The 14965-nt window shown below is 47.3% G+C and overlaps 1 protein-coding gene across 1 annotated transcript in view; it reads left to right on the top strand.

Moving 5' to 3' along the window:
* LOC118081428 (zinc finger protein 91-like) overlaps nt 1–14965 on the top strand; it is a 41870-nt gene that overhangs the window by 315 nt on the left and 26590 nt on the right. Inside the window, exons 2-3 of the mRNA XM_060270827.1 lie at nt 8732–9976; nt 12332–12343. Coding sequence (XP_060126810.1) covers nt 8824–9976; nt 12332–12343 — 1165 coding nt within the window. The 5' untranslated portion in view covers nt 8732–8823. The remainder of the gene's footprint in view (nt 1–8731; nt 9977–12331; nt 12344–14965) is intronic.

Below are 14965 nucleotides of genomic sequence, written 5' to 3'. Positions count from 1 at the left end.
AGCATCAGGGCTTGCCCCCAACTTCCCTTGACCTCCACCACACATCAATTAAGTATACAAAAGAGATATTTAGATCATGTCGTTAATCACCCCTTTTGTACTGATCTAGTTTTGCTATTGCTACCTGTCTGGCACTCAGGTGTCAGGATGCCCCCCCATCATTCTAAAAATTCCTGTAACACCGACAGAGGATTGAAAGAGAGGAAGGAGGAATTGTAGGCTGTGCCACCTCCCTGCCCCGGAGAACTTTTTGGGAGGGGGGAGTCTCCTTCCCTGCCGTCTCTGGGAACCGAACCTGGGACATTAATAGGAAAGAAACAGGATATTCAGAGAGAATTTATGTGTTCTGGGAGGGAGGCGTCACTCATTCATCCCCAAGGGTTAGTGAGCTCCACTTCCTAGAGAGGCAGGGAGGTTTGGAGAGGGAGAGGGGGGCCAAGCTTGGAGGGGAGTGGCCTCCATCCACATTTCCGGAAGAGGAGCAGGTCTGCAGAGGAGGAGGAGGAAAAAGAGGTGCGATATATTTGGGGGGGGGTTGTGAGGCGGGGGAGAAGGATGCACTGTTCCTCCCCCTGTTCTGAAGGGCAGCTGGGAAGGGAGAGCAGGATTCGGGGCGGGGGGGGGGTTAAAATGAAAGTATGGGAGTGCTCCCCCCCTTCCTTCTGTCGAAGGGCTGAGACTTGAACCGAGGCCTCAATTCTGCGACCCTCTGCGTGGTTCAATTCCGGGTTCCCCCTGGCGGAAATCGGAATAGAATAGCGAGCAAGGGAGGGGGAGCACAGAGGACAAAGAGGTAGAGCTGAAGGGCGGGGTAGGGGCGATGAGCGGGGAGAGAAAGGGGGCAGAGACCCCCCAACAACAACAGCTCACTTCCTGGGCGCTATCTGTAGAGGCCCCCATCCATGCAATCCTGCTGCAGAGGACCCCCATCCCCAAGCAGGAGTGCTCCCACCTCCCCCTTCCTTCAGTCGAAGGGCTGGGACTTGAAGCGAGGCCTCAATTCCACGACCCTCTGCGTGTTCTGGGTTCCCCCTGGCAGGAATCCCTGGGGCGCTCCTGGCTCCGCCCGGGAACTCAGGCAAGGCTTGGTGGGTCTCTTTTGTCTAGAGCAGGGGTGCCCAAGCTTTTTTCGAAGAGGGAAAGATTTAATGACATGGACATGAACATGCATGCGGGCCAACCAAAGTTGTTGACCTTTTTTAGTACGCAGAGAGATTAGGCCCCCCAAATGCACTTTGGACATCCCTGGTCTAGAGAGAGGGAATCCATGCAAGATCATGACGTCTGCAACCAACATGCTGTAACTGCCACAACGGCCATTCCTCAACAAAGGGCGAAGGCGGGATCCTGCCCCTAGGCCCCAACATCCCACCATCAGAGACAACCCGCACCTCACCGCCACGCCACGCTGAAAACCACGCCACGCCCCACCATTATAACAACAACGGCACCAATGCCGTCTGAAACAAGCCGGACCCCGCCACAGTCTCAGCCACCCCACGAGCCAGACCCAGTACAGTCGCCACTGACACCCCCAAAGGCCGGAACCCACCGCAGCTGCCACCGCCACCACAGGCCGGATTCATTCACCGCCGCATGAACACCGCGAGTCAGGCCAGACCCTGACGACACCTCTGCCCCCATCTCAGGCCAGACCCCGGGATGGGGGGAGGAGTGGGCAGGATAGTTCATTGGTCGGGACAGGGTGGGGGAAGTAACAGGGATGAGCCGGCGGATGGGGGAGGAGGGGCAGGATACCGTCTTTCCCCTATTTTAAGACGTAGTCATTATATAAGCCATAGCAGGATTTCTAAGCAATTGCGCGATACAAGCTATACCCCGAAAATAAGACATACTGATAGACCCTTCACCCAGTAGCAATAACCCCCCCTCTCGCCAGCCAAGCCCCCTTAAAATATCTCCCCATTTTGCTGTCGCTCCACAGACACGTATTTCCTTTAAAAGCTTGTAAAAATGCACTGAAGAGCCGTAGCTGCTGGCTGCTGAAGCATCGTGATTTTCCCTCCCCGTTTCTGAGAGCATTTTTTTAAATAAAAGGATTCGAAAATATTTTTTTTAGCCAAGCTGTGTAAGCTGTACTTGGTGAAGAGGAGAAAAGTGGGGTGGGGAGGAGATGAAGGCACGAGGAAGAAAAGAGGGGCGATTGAAGCCGTTGCCTCGTGAATGCAGAGGCTGTTTTCCCTTTAAGGAAGAGATCTACGTGTCTCTCTGTCTCTCCACCCCCCCCGCGTCTCTCTCTCTCTCACACACACACACACACACAGCCCACCTCTCGCTTCCCCCCACCTTTCCTTTCCATTCTATGCGCCCACCCATGAGTTGCCTCTTGATTTCCTCTTGACGGGAGAGGGGCTTTTGAAGCCGCTGCCTCTCGAATGCAAAGGCTGTTTTCCCTTTAAGGGAGATCTCCGTGTGCGTGACTCTCTCTCTCTCTCTCTCTCTCTCTCTCTCTCTCTCTCTCTGTGTGTGTGTGTGAGAGAGAGAGAGAGAGAGAACCCACCTCTCGCTTCCCTCCACCTTTCCCTTCCATTCTATGCGCCGGCAGTCTCCTGTGTCTGATTGTTGTCTCCTTGCTTTTACCGAGGCATAAAGCAGCCTTCCTTTCTACCTTATGCTTGCTTGTCTGTGGAGCTGCTCCTTTAAGGATTTGTAAGTAGTCTGGATCGCAGTCCTTGCCTTGGGGACTTTTTTAAAAAATAAGGACTTTTTCCGTCTTGCTGTTTGCGAGCACAAAAGTTAAACTGCCGGTCCTAGCTTCCTTTACCCACAAAAATTTAACTCACCTCGCTAGCTCAATTGCTTATTAAATGCTACCATTTACCAAGTCAGCAATCTTAATTGCTGTTTAGCTGGCTTCTTTGTTCTCAGCAGGTAGCTTCTTTGCTATCACTACAAAGTGTTACATTGTTCTTCAGACTGTTGGAACTTAAGTCTCGGGCAGCTGGCTAGTAGAGATCCTTATTTGCTTTTACGTATAGGCTACTGCTAGGACTGTATCACACAGATAGATTCCATTATACTGGTTTAGATTTAAGAAGCTCCAGTGTAGCAGATTGCTATTAAGTGAGTCCCCACATCAGAGGAGAGAGAGAGCAGCCCTTTGCGAACATCCCAGGGCTGGGGAGAGAGGGCTGGGCCAGTGACGCACACTCAGACTCATAATAAAAATACCAGTAAGACATCCCACCAAAAATAAGCCACCCTGTGGTTTTTTGAGAAAAAAAAGTAATAAGACGGTGTCTTAAAAAGGGGGAAACACGGTACCTCATGGGTCGGGACAGGCTGGGGGACTCACAGGGATGGGCCACAGCAAAGCGTGGCTGAGTACAGCTAGTAATAATAATAAAACCAAAAACAACAACCAGTCTTCAGCCGCTTGTTGGCTTAATCCACTGTCCTTATTTTAAAATGAAGAAGAGAAGTCCACCAAAAAGAAAGAAATAAAGAAATAATCCAGGCTCCGTACTCTCTAAATCCACAAAACCAGAAAGAAAAGAAGGTGGGGGAGAGTTCAGATCATTCTCCCTCCGCACGGCTTTTCCCCAAAATAAAAAAAGAGAAATATTAGTCTGTAACTAAATAAATCCTCAGTTCAGACTGCAGATTCTTAGCTGCAAATGCTGTGGTCTGGCTTCCTCTTATTTATAATGTCTCCTTAATTTTAACTACACATTTCATTTAAAAGCAAAAGTAAAAGTTTTCAGGAAGTTCTCCACCACGGTGCCAAGAGTTCTCAAAAGAAAGCAACCTATGGTTTTAAAATAAGGGATTTCCACCCCCTTTTTTAAAAATTGGTACCGTATATTTCCCACTCAAAACAACTGTGTTTTGAAGAATTTATGGTTCCGCTGCAGGTTAGTTATTTAGTTATTTGTTAAAGTTATACACTCGTGGTATATGTCAGATCCCACCTGGGGCTGACCCTTTTTCCACCCCACTGTCTTCTGAATTATACTTAATTATAAAAAGTTTTTAATTTAGATCTCACCAATTTAATCCAAATTTCTTCTTCTTTTGGAATCCATCGCTGTGCTGGGTAAGCTTGAAGCTGTGCTTCTCAGGAGTAGAAAATAGCGTCCGCACCGGCATCTCAATCTCACTGCTCTTCTTGCCTCAAAAAGGAGCATTTTGGTGGAGAGACTGCTTTTTGGTGCTTTGGTCCTAAGGGCTGAATCCCGCATAAGTCCCGCATAAAAAGGGTTCCTACCCAGAGATAAATGTTCCCCACTCTTCTCCATTCCACCAGGTTTCCATTATCCCCACTACATCAGATCTCTTAAATCTGTGGTATTTAAGCGATTGGGAAGATTGTTATGGAAATTGGTGGGGATGGGGTCCCCCCCCCCAGCCTGCCTAATTATTACTGCAATTGTTTTCCCCCCTTTATTGAATCTATTAGTCACTTTCTCTTACCCAGGGCAGCCCAAAGTGACTTACAATAATTGTTGTTGTGGTTGTTGTTGTCCAAGGTCTTCTTTGTAATGTTTCCTATACTTCGGGGGGGGGGGCAGAGAGAAGGCTCTTCTCAGCGCCTGCTCCACCGTTAGGGAGACTGAGGCAGCCCCCTCAGGCATGGTGCAGGGTGAATTGGGAATGTGTGTAGTTGGACTGTCGCGAATTCCTTCACGGCGCTTTAGCAGAGATGTTAGAGTTCCAGTTTCTTTAGTGCAGTATATTTATTGTGAGCTATATACAAATATCTACAGGCAGTTCATACACATGCAGTTGATGCACTCTCTCTAAACCTCACACTGACCACACCCTTCTAAAACACCACCACACTCACTGCTGGAAAGGTTTCCCTTTTAAACCACTGACAGCCAATCAACTGACTGCACATTACTGCTGAGTCATTCTGACCCAGTACTCCCATAGAAAGTATTGCATCAGCTAGTTTCACGTTACTAGTGCAGACTTACTATTTCACACAGCATTCTGTGGATCCCAACACCCTATATATAAGGGTCTGGTGACTTCTGTTTCAGTGTATCTGAAGAAGTATGCATGCACACAAAAGGTCATACCAATGACAATCTTAGTTGGTCTCTTAAGGAGCTACTGGAAGGAATTTTTCTATTTTATTTTTTATCTAGACCCTAACCCTATAAATCCAATGTGCCCACACTCAGCAGGGGTGGAGGATTATTGTGCAGAGGATGAAGAACTTCATGGTGAACTTAGGACCCTGATGAAGAATGGGCAGGTTCATGGACATAGAGCAGCTTATTTTCATGTGAGAAACCACATTTTATAAAAAGTAAACCCCACAGTTCAATCGTATTCTAAGATAATGCTTCATTAACGTTGATTGAGGGTTAGGAAAGGCTGATGATGCATTACCATTATTTGACATTATTTCAGTTGCCTTTCCTAAAAATTTGTAACATGGAGGACAGGAGATAATATATGATATGTTAAAATAAGAGAAGGTGCTAATTGATGTGTGTAATATTCCCTTCATGGATCAATGCCTTGTCGTGGCGAAGGGGCTTGAATAACTCAGAGAAGCTATGAGCTATGCCATGCAGGGCCACCCAAGATGGACAGGTCATAGTGGAGAGTTTTGACTAAACGTGATCCACCTGGAGAAGGAACTGGCAAGCCACTCCAGTATCCCTGCCAAGAAAACTCCATGGACAAAGACAACAGGCATATAAAAGTTATGACGCTGGAAGATGAGCCCCTCAGGTCGGAAGGCGTCCAACATGCTACTGAGGAAGAGCGGAGGACAAGTACAAGTAGATTCAGAGCTGATGAAGCGGCTGGGCCAAAGCCGAAAGGACGCTCAGTTGCGGATATGCCTGGAAGCGAAAGGAAAGTCCGATGCTGTAAAGAAAAATATTGCATAGGAACCTGGAATGTAAGAACCATGAGTGGAGGTAAGCTGGATGTGGTCAAAAATGAGATGACAAGAATAAATATCGACATCCTGGGCATCAGTGAACTAAAATGGAAGGGAATGGGCGAATTCCGTTCGGGTGACTATCATATCTACTACTGTGGGCAAGAATCCTGTAGTAGAAATGGAGTGGCCCTCATAGTCAACAAAAGAGTGGCAAAAGCTGTAATGGGATGCAATCTCAAAAATGACAGAATGATCTCGATACGAATCCAAGGCAGACCTTTTAACATCACAGTAATCCAAGTTTATGCACCAACTACTGGAGCTGAAGAAAGTGAAATTGACCAATTCTATGAAGACCTACAACACCTTCTAGAAATGACACCAAAGAAGGATGTTCTTCTCATTACAGGGGATTGGAATGCTAAAGTAGGGAATCAAGAGATAAAAGGAACAACTGGCAAGTTTGGCCTTGGAGTTCAAAATGAAGCAGGGCAAAGGCTAATAGAGTTCTGTCAAGAGAACAAGCTGGTCATCACAAACACTCTCTTCCAACAACACAAGAGACGACTCTACACATGGATATCACCAAATGGGCAGCATCGAAATCAGATTGATTATATTCTCTGCAGCCAAAGATGGAGAAGCTCTATACAATCAGCAAAAACAAGACCTGGAGCTGACTGTAACTCAGATCATCAGCTTCTTATAGCAAAATTCCAGCTTAAACTGAAGAAAGTAGGAAAAACCACTGGGCCAGTAAGATACAATCTGAATCAAATCCCTTATGAATACACAGTGGAAGTGAGGAACAGGTTTAAGGATTTAGATTTGGTGGACAGAGTGCCTGAAGAACTATGGATGGAGGCTCGTAACATTATACAGGAGGCAGCAACGAAAACCATCCCAAGGAAAAGGAAATGCAAGAAAGCAAAATGGCTGTCCAACGAGGCCTTACAAATAGCGGAGGAGAGGAGGCAAGCAAAATGCAAGGGAGATAGGGAAAGATACAGGAAACTGAATGCAGATTTCCAAAAAACAGCAAGGAGAGACAAGAGGGTCTTCTTAAATGAGCAATGCAAAGAAATAGAGGAAAACAATAGAATGGGGAAAACCAGAGATCTGTTCAAGAAAATTGGAGATATGAAAGGAACATTTCGTACAAAGATTACCATAATCAAGGACAAAACTGGTAAGGACCTAACAGAAGCAGAAGACATCAAGAAGAGGTGGCAAGAATACACAGAGGAATTATACCAGAAAGACATGGAGGTTTCGTACACCCCAGGTAGTGTGGTTGCTGACCTTGAGCCAGACATCTTGGAGAGTGAAGTCAAATGGGCCTTAGAAAGCACTGCTAATAACAAGGCCAGTGGAAGTGATGATATTCCAGCTGAACTATTTAAAATTTTAAAAGATGATGCTGTTAAGGTGCTACACCCAATATGCCAGCAAGTTTGGAAAACTCAGCAATGGCCAGAGGATTGGAGAAGATCAGTCTACATCCCAATTCCAAAGAAGGGCAGTGCCAAAGAATGCTCCAACTACCGCACTATTGCGCTCATTTCACACGCTAGCAAGGTTATGCTTAAAATTCTACAAGGCAGGCTTAGGCAGTATGTGGACCGAGAACTCCCAGAAGTGCAAGCTGGATTTCGAAAGGGCAGAGGAACCAGAGACCAAATAGCAAACATGCGCTGGATTATGGAGAAAGCTAGAGAGTTCCAGAAAAACATCTACTTCTGCTTCATTGACTATGCAAAAGCCTTTGACTGTGTCGACCACAGCAAACTATGGCAAGTTCTTAAAGAAATGGGAGTGCCTGATCACCTCATCTGTCTCCTGAGAAATCTCTATGTGGGACAAGAAGCTACAGTTAGAACTGGATATGGAACAACTGATTGGTTCAAAATTGGGAAAGGAGTACGACAAGGTTGTATATTGTCTCCCTGCTTATTTAACTTATATGCAGAATTCATCATGCGAAAGGCTGGACTAGATGAATCCCAAGCCGGAATTAAGATTGCCGGAAGAAATATCAACAACCTCAGATATGCAGATGACACAACCTTGATGGCAGAAAGCGAGGAGGAATTAAAGAACCTTTTAATGAGGGTGAAAGAGGAGAGCGCAAAATATGGTCTGAAGCTCAACATCAAAAAAACCAAGATCATGGCCACTGGTCCCATCACCTCCTGGCAAATGGAAGGGGAAGAAATGGAGGCAGTGAGAGATTTTACTTTCTTGGGCTCCTTGATTACTGCAGATGGTGACAGCAGTCACGAAATTAAAAGACGCCTGCTTCTTGGGAGAAAAGCAATGACAAACCTAGACAGCATCTTAAAAAGCAGAGACATCACCTTGCCGACAAAGGTCCGTATAGTTAAAGCTATGGTTTTCCCAGTAGTGATGTATGGAAGTGAGAGCTGGACCATAAAGAAGGCTGATCGCCGAAGAATTGATGCTTTTGAATTATGGTGCTGGAGGAGACTCTTGAGAGTCCCATGGACTGCAAGAAGATCAAACCTATCCATTCTTAAGGAAATCAGCCCTGAGTGCTCCCTGGAAGGACAGATCGTGAAGCTGAGGCTCCAATACTTTGGCCACCTCATGAGAAGAGAAGAATCCTTGGAAAAGACCCTGATGTTGGGAAAGATGGAGGGCACTAGGAGAAGGGGACGTCAGAGGACAAGATGGTTGGACAGTGTTCTCGAAGCTACGAACATGAGTTTGACCAAACTGCGGGAGGCAGTGCAAGACAGGAGTGCCTGGCGTGCTATGGTCCATGGGGTCACGAAGAGTCGGACACGACTAAACGACTAAACAACAACAACAACAACAACAAATATTCCTTTGTTCTCTTCCTAGAAAACAAATAGGATTCCCACCTCCCCCTGTCGAAAGAAGACAGTTCTGGTGGGCCAAATCCAAAGGGAATAACGAAGAAACCATTTAAATACATGGAGTGTGGAAAGAGAGAGGAAAAACAATTTGAAAGTATGGAGTGTGGAAAGAACTCCAGTCACAGTGGAGACCTTAAAACCCATCAACGAACCCACACTGGGGAGAAACCATTTAAATGCATGGAGTGTGGAACGTGCTTCAGTAGGAGTGACAGCCTTAGAATTCATAAACGGATTCACACAGGAGAGAAACCATTTAAATGCATGGAGTGTGGAAAGAGCTTCACTGATAGTGGACACCTTAGAATACATCAACGGACTCACACAGGAGAGAAACCATTTAAATGCATGGAGTGTGGAAAGAGCTTCAGTCAGAGTGGAGGCTTTATAATTCATCAACGGACTCACACAGGAGAGAAACCCTTTAAATGTATTGAATGTGGAAAGCGCTTCAGTAACAGTGGACATCTTAGAATTCATCAACAGAGTCACACGGGGGAGAAACCATCTAAATGCATGGAGTGTGGAAAGAGCTTCAATAAGAGTGGGCACCTTAGAATTCATCAACGGATTCACACGGGGGAGAAACCATTTAAATGCATGGAGTGTGGAAAGAGCTTCTGTCAGAGTGGACAGCTTAGAATTCATCAACGGATTCACACGGGGGAGAAACCATCTAAATGCATGGAGTGTGGAAAGAGTTTCAGTCACAGTGGACACCTTAGAATACATCAACGGACTCACACAGGAGAGAAACCATTTAAATGCATGGAGTGTGGAAAGAGCTTCAGTCACAGTGGAAGCCTTAGAAATCATAAACGGACTCACACGGGGGAGAAACCATTTAAATGCATGGAATGTGGAATGTGCTTCAGTCACAGTGGACACCTTAGAATACATCAACGGACTCACACGGGGGAGAAACCATTTAAATGCATGGAATGTGGAAAGAGCTTCACTGATAGTGGAGCATTTAGAAGACATGAACGAATTCACACGGGGGAGAAACCATTTAAATGCATGGAGTGTGGAAAGAGCTTCAGTCTCAGTGGAAACCTTAGAATTCATCAACAGACTCACACGGGGGAGAAACAATTTAAATGCATGGAGTGTGGAAAGAGCTTCAGTCAGAGTGGAAGTCTTAGAATCCATCAACGGACACACACAGGAGAGAAACCATTTAAATGCATGGAGTGCGGAATGTGCTTCAGTTGGAGTGGACTTCTTACAAAACACCAACAAACTCATACAGGGGAGGAAACCATATAAGTGCTAAGGAAGTAGTTAGTATGGAATGTTTTTCCAAAACATCTACCGATTTCCATGGGGTGGAACCATTCAGAGTGCAGAACATGTTTCTCTCTGAATTGACACACTCCTTCACATCAGTAACAGGAATTCAATATTAAATGCATGCAGCATATATGAGCTTTTGTTGTTTGTATGTAATGTTGTTTAGACATGTATCTAAAGTAATGAAGGTAACATTTCAGAATAGTAAGCATAATATAATATTTAATGTATTGTTAGATAGGGAGGGGGAGTGTGTAAGTCTGGAGTGTTGCTGCTGAATGAGGAGTGAGCTGGTTTTGGTGTTTGGTGGAGGGAGTTGGAAATGTTTGTATCTGGGAATAGAGAGTTGCACAAAGTGGAGCTGAGATTGGTGGTGTTGCTTTGGAAGCAGAGTTGGTTAGATTAATATAGGAACAGCAGCATGGGTGGGATTATGGCAATATTTACGGGATTATAGGAGTGGGCGGGATTATGGCAATATTTGCCATCTGTTCCTTTAATGTCCAGTTGAGGGCGCTATATTTGGCCTTTTTTAAAAGAGAAAATCACGTTTTTAGGTGTGTTAGGGGTGGGATCTTATGAATCTAAGGTTCTGTAAACACTCTCCTATTGGCAATGAACGGTGTGTCAAATTTTGTGCGGAATCGAGCGGTTTCCAAGAACACTGGACTATAACAAATATGAACCTTCTACATATATATATATATATATATATATATATATATATATATATATATATATATAGTGCATAGATATATTTGGTCACATTATAAATAAAAGGGGTATTTAATGGCATAACCAGGAAAGGCTCTGTTCCTAGGTGCACGTCTTGCATGAGGAGGGAAGGGGCACAGGGAAGAAGGGGCCATACCAGAGCATCTGAAAGCAATGTGCTGGTGGGGGCATGGTGACACAAGTGCGTGTAGAAAGCTATCCCCAAAATGAGACGGGGAGAAACTATGGATGAGTATAATGTGGAAGGAGGTTCAGGCAGGTCCCAAACCGAGAGTGCTAAGGGTCAACTTCCTCCAAATCTACCAGCTGCCCCAAGACAGGAGCCACCTCTGGGCCCTGAGGGTGGAAAGCCTCCCCTCCACCTTTGCAAAAGGACATGCTCCTAGGAAATCCTCCTGCCAGCTGACCACGGTGCGTATTATTGAAGGGCTTCTGGTTTGCTTCTGATCTGAATGGTGGTGTGATCCGTGTTGTGTTAACAAAGGCAACTATTTCGTGGCTGTTGTCCAGCCTGCTGCTGGATGTGTCCCAATATATAAAACAGTGTTGGGGAGGCTGTGTCTAAGACCACGTGTCACAGGAGGTGTGTTGCAGCTACTCTAGAGTAACGACTCTCCAGAAAGTTGCATTTTCATGCTTTTATTGTGTGCAAACTATTTACAGTGCTGGAGCTGTACGATGTACATGTTTTCAGTTGGAGTCAGAACCCTGGAATGGCGATTCCCGCGTTCTTTTCCAACAAAGCAGTCTGGTAATCGCAAATCTCCTCCCCCGTTTCTTTCGGCGCAATTCCGGAACTGGAGGGAGAGGTCTTCTTGCCGCGTTTTCCTTCCTCCCCCTTTCCCTCTCTCTTCCTTCCTCTCCCAAGCGGAGCAGTGGCTCTGTGACCCTGCCAGAGCCATGTCCTCTACATCCTGCTTCCCCGCTGGAGTATTCCCCCTCTCCGCTGCCGCTGGTACTCGGGGAAGAACTGGTTCTCGGGATGGGAGGGGGTTGTCTGTAGCCCCTGTCCCTCACATCACGCCTTTCTTTTTTGGTGGGGAGAAGATAGTTCTCCCCAGTGACTACTCAGTGTCCCAGTCATGGGCGTACCCAGCGTGGGGCAGGGGGGCAGCTGCCCCCCTGAAGCAAAAAATAAGCTCTAAGAATAAGCGTGGCAAAAGTGGCTCCCCCGTCCTCCTCCCCGCTCCCTCCCTGGCAAAGCGGAGGCGTTGTGAGCGGGAGCCTGTTCCCACGTTGGCAAGGGGCGTATCGGTTCCTTGCCCTAGCTGTCCCAGCTGCCACACCACACCTACCACACCCAGCCAATAGGACTGGCTCAGGGGCGGGATTCAGCTGCGTTCAAACAGCCGCGGCAGCTCTGAGTCGAGCAGCGTTGGATCCATCCTTCCTTATTGCCTCCAGTCCTCCTTCGCTCAGCTGCCGACTACCGTGCGCTTTGAGCTGGCAGCACCTTGCCGCTCGCCCCTTTCGGCTTTTCCTGTCTTGTCCACAGAAGCGGAATAGGTTCCTTCCCCGTGGGAGTGGTAACGTTCAGGGATCAGGGCTTGTAACTGCGGGGTTTTTTCTTGTTTTGGAGGCTTTTTTCTTTGCTGAGCGCTACTTCCTAATTGGGCATGTTCTGCCTTTTAACTGCTTTACAATTTAGCAAAGGCTCTTGGTGGGGGAGCATAGCGAAGGCTTTCGGTGGGGAGGGGTGCATCTGGGAGCGTGGCTGAGTGAAGCGTTTTCCCCTTCCTGCTGCTGCTTGGCTTGGCTCCTCCTCCCTTACTCCCCACTCCCCGTCTTTGCCTCTGTTGGGATTAATAACATATCTTTGGGGGCGTGTGTGTGGCTGAGGGAAGCGTGTCCCGGCTGCACAGCTGTTTTATTTTATTTTATTTTATTTTAGTTGTATTTGTGGGAGTGGGGCTTCCTCCCCCCCCCCATCTTCGGCCAGTGCAGGTCAGCCTACGTAGCTCGCTGGGGCAGATACAACAGAATAACAGAACCATTCACAGAGTTGGAAGGGAACCACCAGGGTCATCTAGTCCAACCCCCTCCAATGCAGGAATCTTTTGCCCAACATGGGCCTTGGAACCACAACCCTGAGATTAAGAGTGTAAGTGTGGTGGCAGCTCCCTTAAGAAAGGCCCACAACTCTGGGGAACCTTTCATAAAAAAGGTCAACAACCTTGGGGTTCTCCCCCCCTTCAAAAAGGTTGGCAACTCTGGGAAAGGGGGGGCACTGGAGGGATCTTTGCACCACGGCGCCGGATATGCTTAAGATGGCCCTGGATGCCAATGTGGGGAGGGCGCTGCAAGAAGGGGGCTCCGCCACCGCCTAGGTGGAAAGTTCACCACTGCATCGGGCCAACGGGGAACTGACTTGGAGCATCCAGCCTCCTGCAGGCAAAGTGACACAAGGTTCCTCCCTTGAATCCCACTGACTGGCAGACATACCGGTAGATTCCTCTGCCAGTCGCTAAGTAGCTCTCAATACTTATCGGTTTTTACACCATTTCAGTGTGGTAAACAACTGATTATTCGCCATCGCCCTACCTGATTTTGTTTCATTTAATTTTTTTCCCAAGCAAATAATTGTAATAACTACCGTAATAAAGCACTGCTACAATTATATAATAAAATTTTGGTTTAATTCGCCTTTTCGGTGTTGAAATGTCACAACCTGAATGACCATGGCTCCCCCCTCCCCTAGTTTTGATCCTGGGTACGCCCCTGGTCCCAGTAGGGTTGCTTTGGGAGGGAGGGAAGCAGTCTTCTCTGTTTCTTCTCAGGCAGCAAATGTCTTTCGCTCCCCCCACCCAGGAGGCTGGCTCCATCTCTGCCCTGAAAAAAAGGGAGGAGTCCCCCCCATCAGTCCTTCTTCCACTCTTCTGATCCACAGAAGGAACGGGGAGGGGAGCCCTTCTCTACCTTCCTCTCCCTCCGCTGCCCCCCTCCCATCTGCCCTGTTTGTAGATGCGAGGGGAGGAGAAACACTCTTCTCTCCCTCCCCAAACCTCCCAATTATGTGACTTCTTTTCCTCCTCTTCTCCAGGCCTCTTCTCTTCCGAAAATGAGAGGGAGAAACTTCCTGTCTAACCCCCCCCACACACACACACAAAAAAAATCTTACTTCCTCTCTAGGAAGCAGAGCTCACTGACCCAGGGGGAGGAGTGAGTCGCAAAAAGGGATCCTTCCTCCACCCCACCCCCTGCCAGAAAACATTATTTCCTTCCCTCCAAACCAGCTCTATAATTCAATTTCTTTCCTAAAAAGGGTTTCAGGTTCCCTCCTGGCAACGGCTCGGTAAAGACCCCCATCTCTGAAAAGACTCTTCTTAGGGGCATGAAGGTCGCACAGCTTGACCCTCCCCGCCCCTCTGGAGTAACCCCCTCATGCCCCCATTTCAAGCCTCTGCTATGGGGTGCAGACCCCCGCAGAACTCGCACCAGGACCCCACAATGCAAGTCATGTGCAAATCTCTTCCAGCAACTCCCCCAGTCAATTGGCGGGGTGGTGGTGTCCCCGACGGAGCCCCAAAGAGCAAGAGGCAAAAGGCAGCTCCTTCATGTCTGCTTCGCACAGGGAGGGGGGCTGCTCTAAGCAGTGGCGTAGCAAGGTCAGGTGGTACACACACACACACACACACACACTGAAATTATTAAAAGAAGGAAAAATAAGATACTTACCGTTGCAAGTGTTATTTTCTAGTTTATGATCTGTCAGCATAAGCACTTAAAATCTTTTTTTCGTAACATTTTTCTCTGCAAATCTTGAAATTACATCAGTTGGTGGAGGTAGAATAAAACCCAACCACCCTTCCAGCTGGAACCAGTGAATGTGTGTGCTGCCTTCTTCCATTTCAGGGGGATATGTAGGCTGCATGGCCCTTGGGGTCCCTCCAGCCCTACAATTATAGGATTCTCTGTTGCCCCAGGCAGAAAAATGTCTCTGGTCAAACAAAATGTGTGGGCCACGATCCACATGGCTTCACAAGAAAGCAAGACACATTCATGGAGGGGATGGTTACCCATGGCTGCTCCTATGCTCAGATCCTTCTTGCAGGTTTCCCAAAAGGGGCATCTGGTTGGTCACTGTGAGAACAGGATGCTGGACTACCTAAGGATCTGTAGAAAAGGGCCATAGAATTGTAGAGTTGGAAGCTAAACCCAAGGGTCATCTAGT

This window comes from Zootoca vivipara, chromosome 2 (assembly GCF_963506605.1).
Source record: "Zootoca vivipara chromosome 2, rZooViv1.1, whole genome shotgun sequence".
NCBI lineage: Eukaryota > Metazoa > Chordata > Lepidosauria > Squamata > Lacertidae > Zootoca > Zootoca vivipara.
The sequence above is the reverse complement of the archived record's forward strand: the minus strand, read 5'-3'. Positions and strand labels throughout refer to the sequence as shown.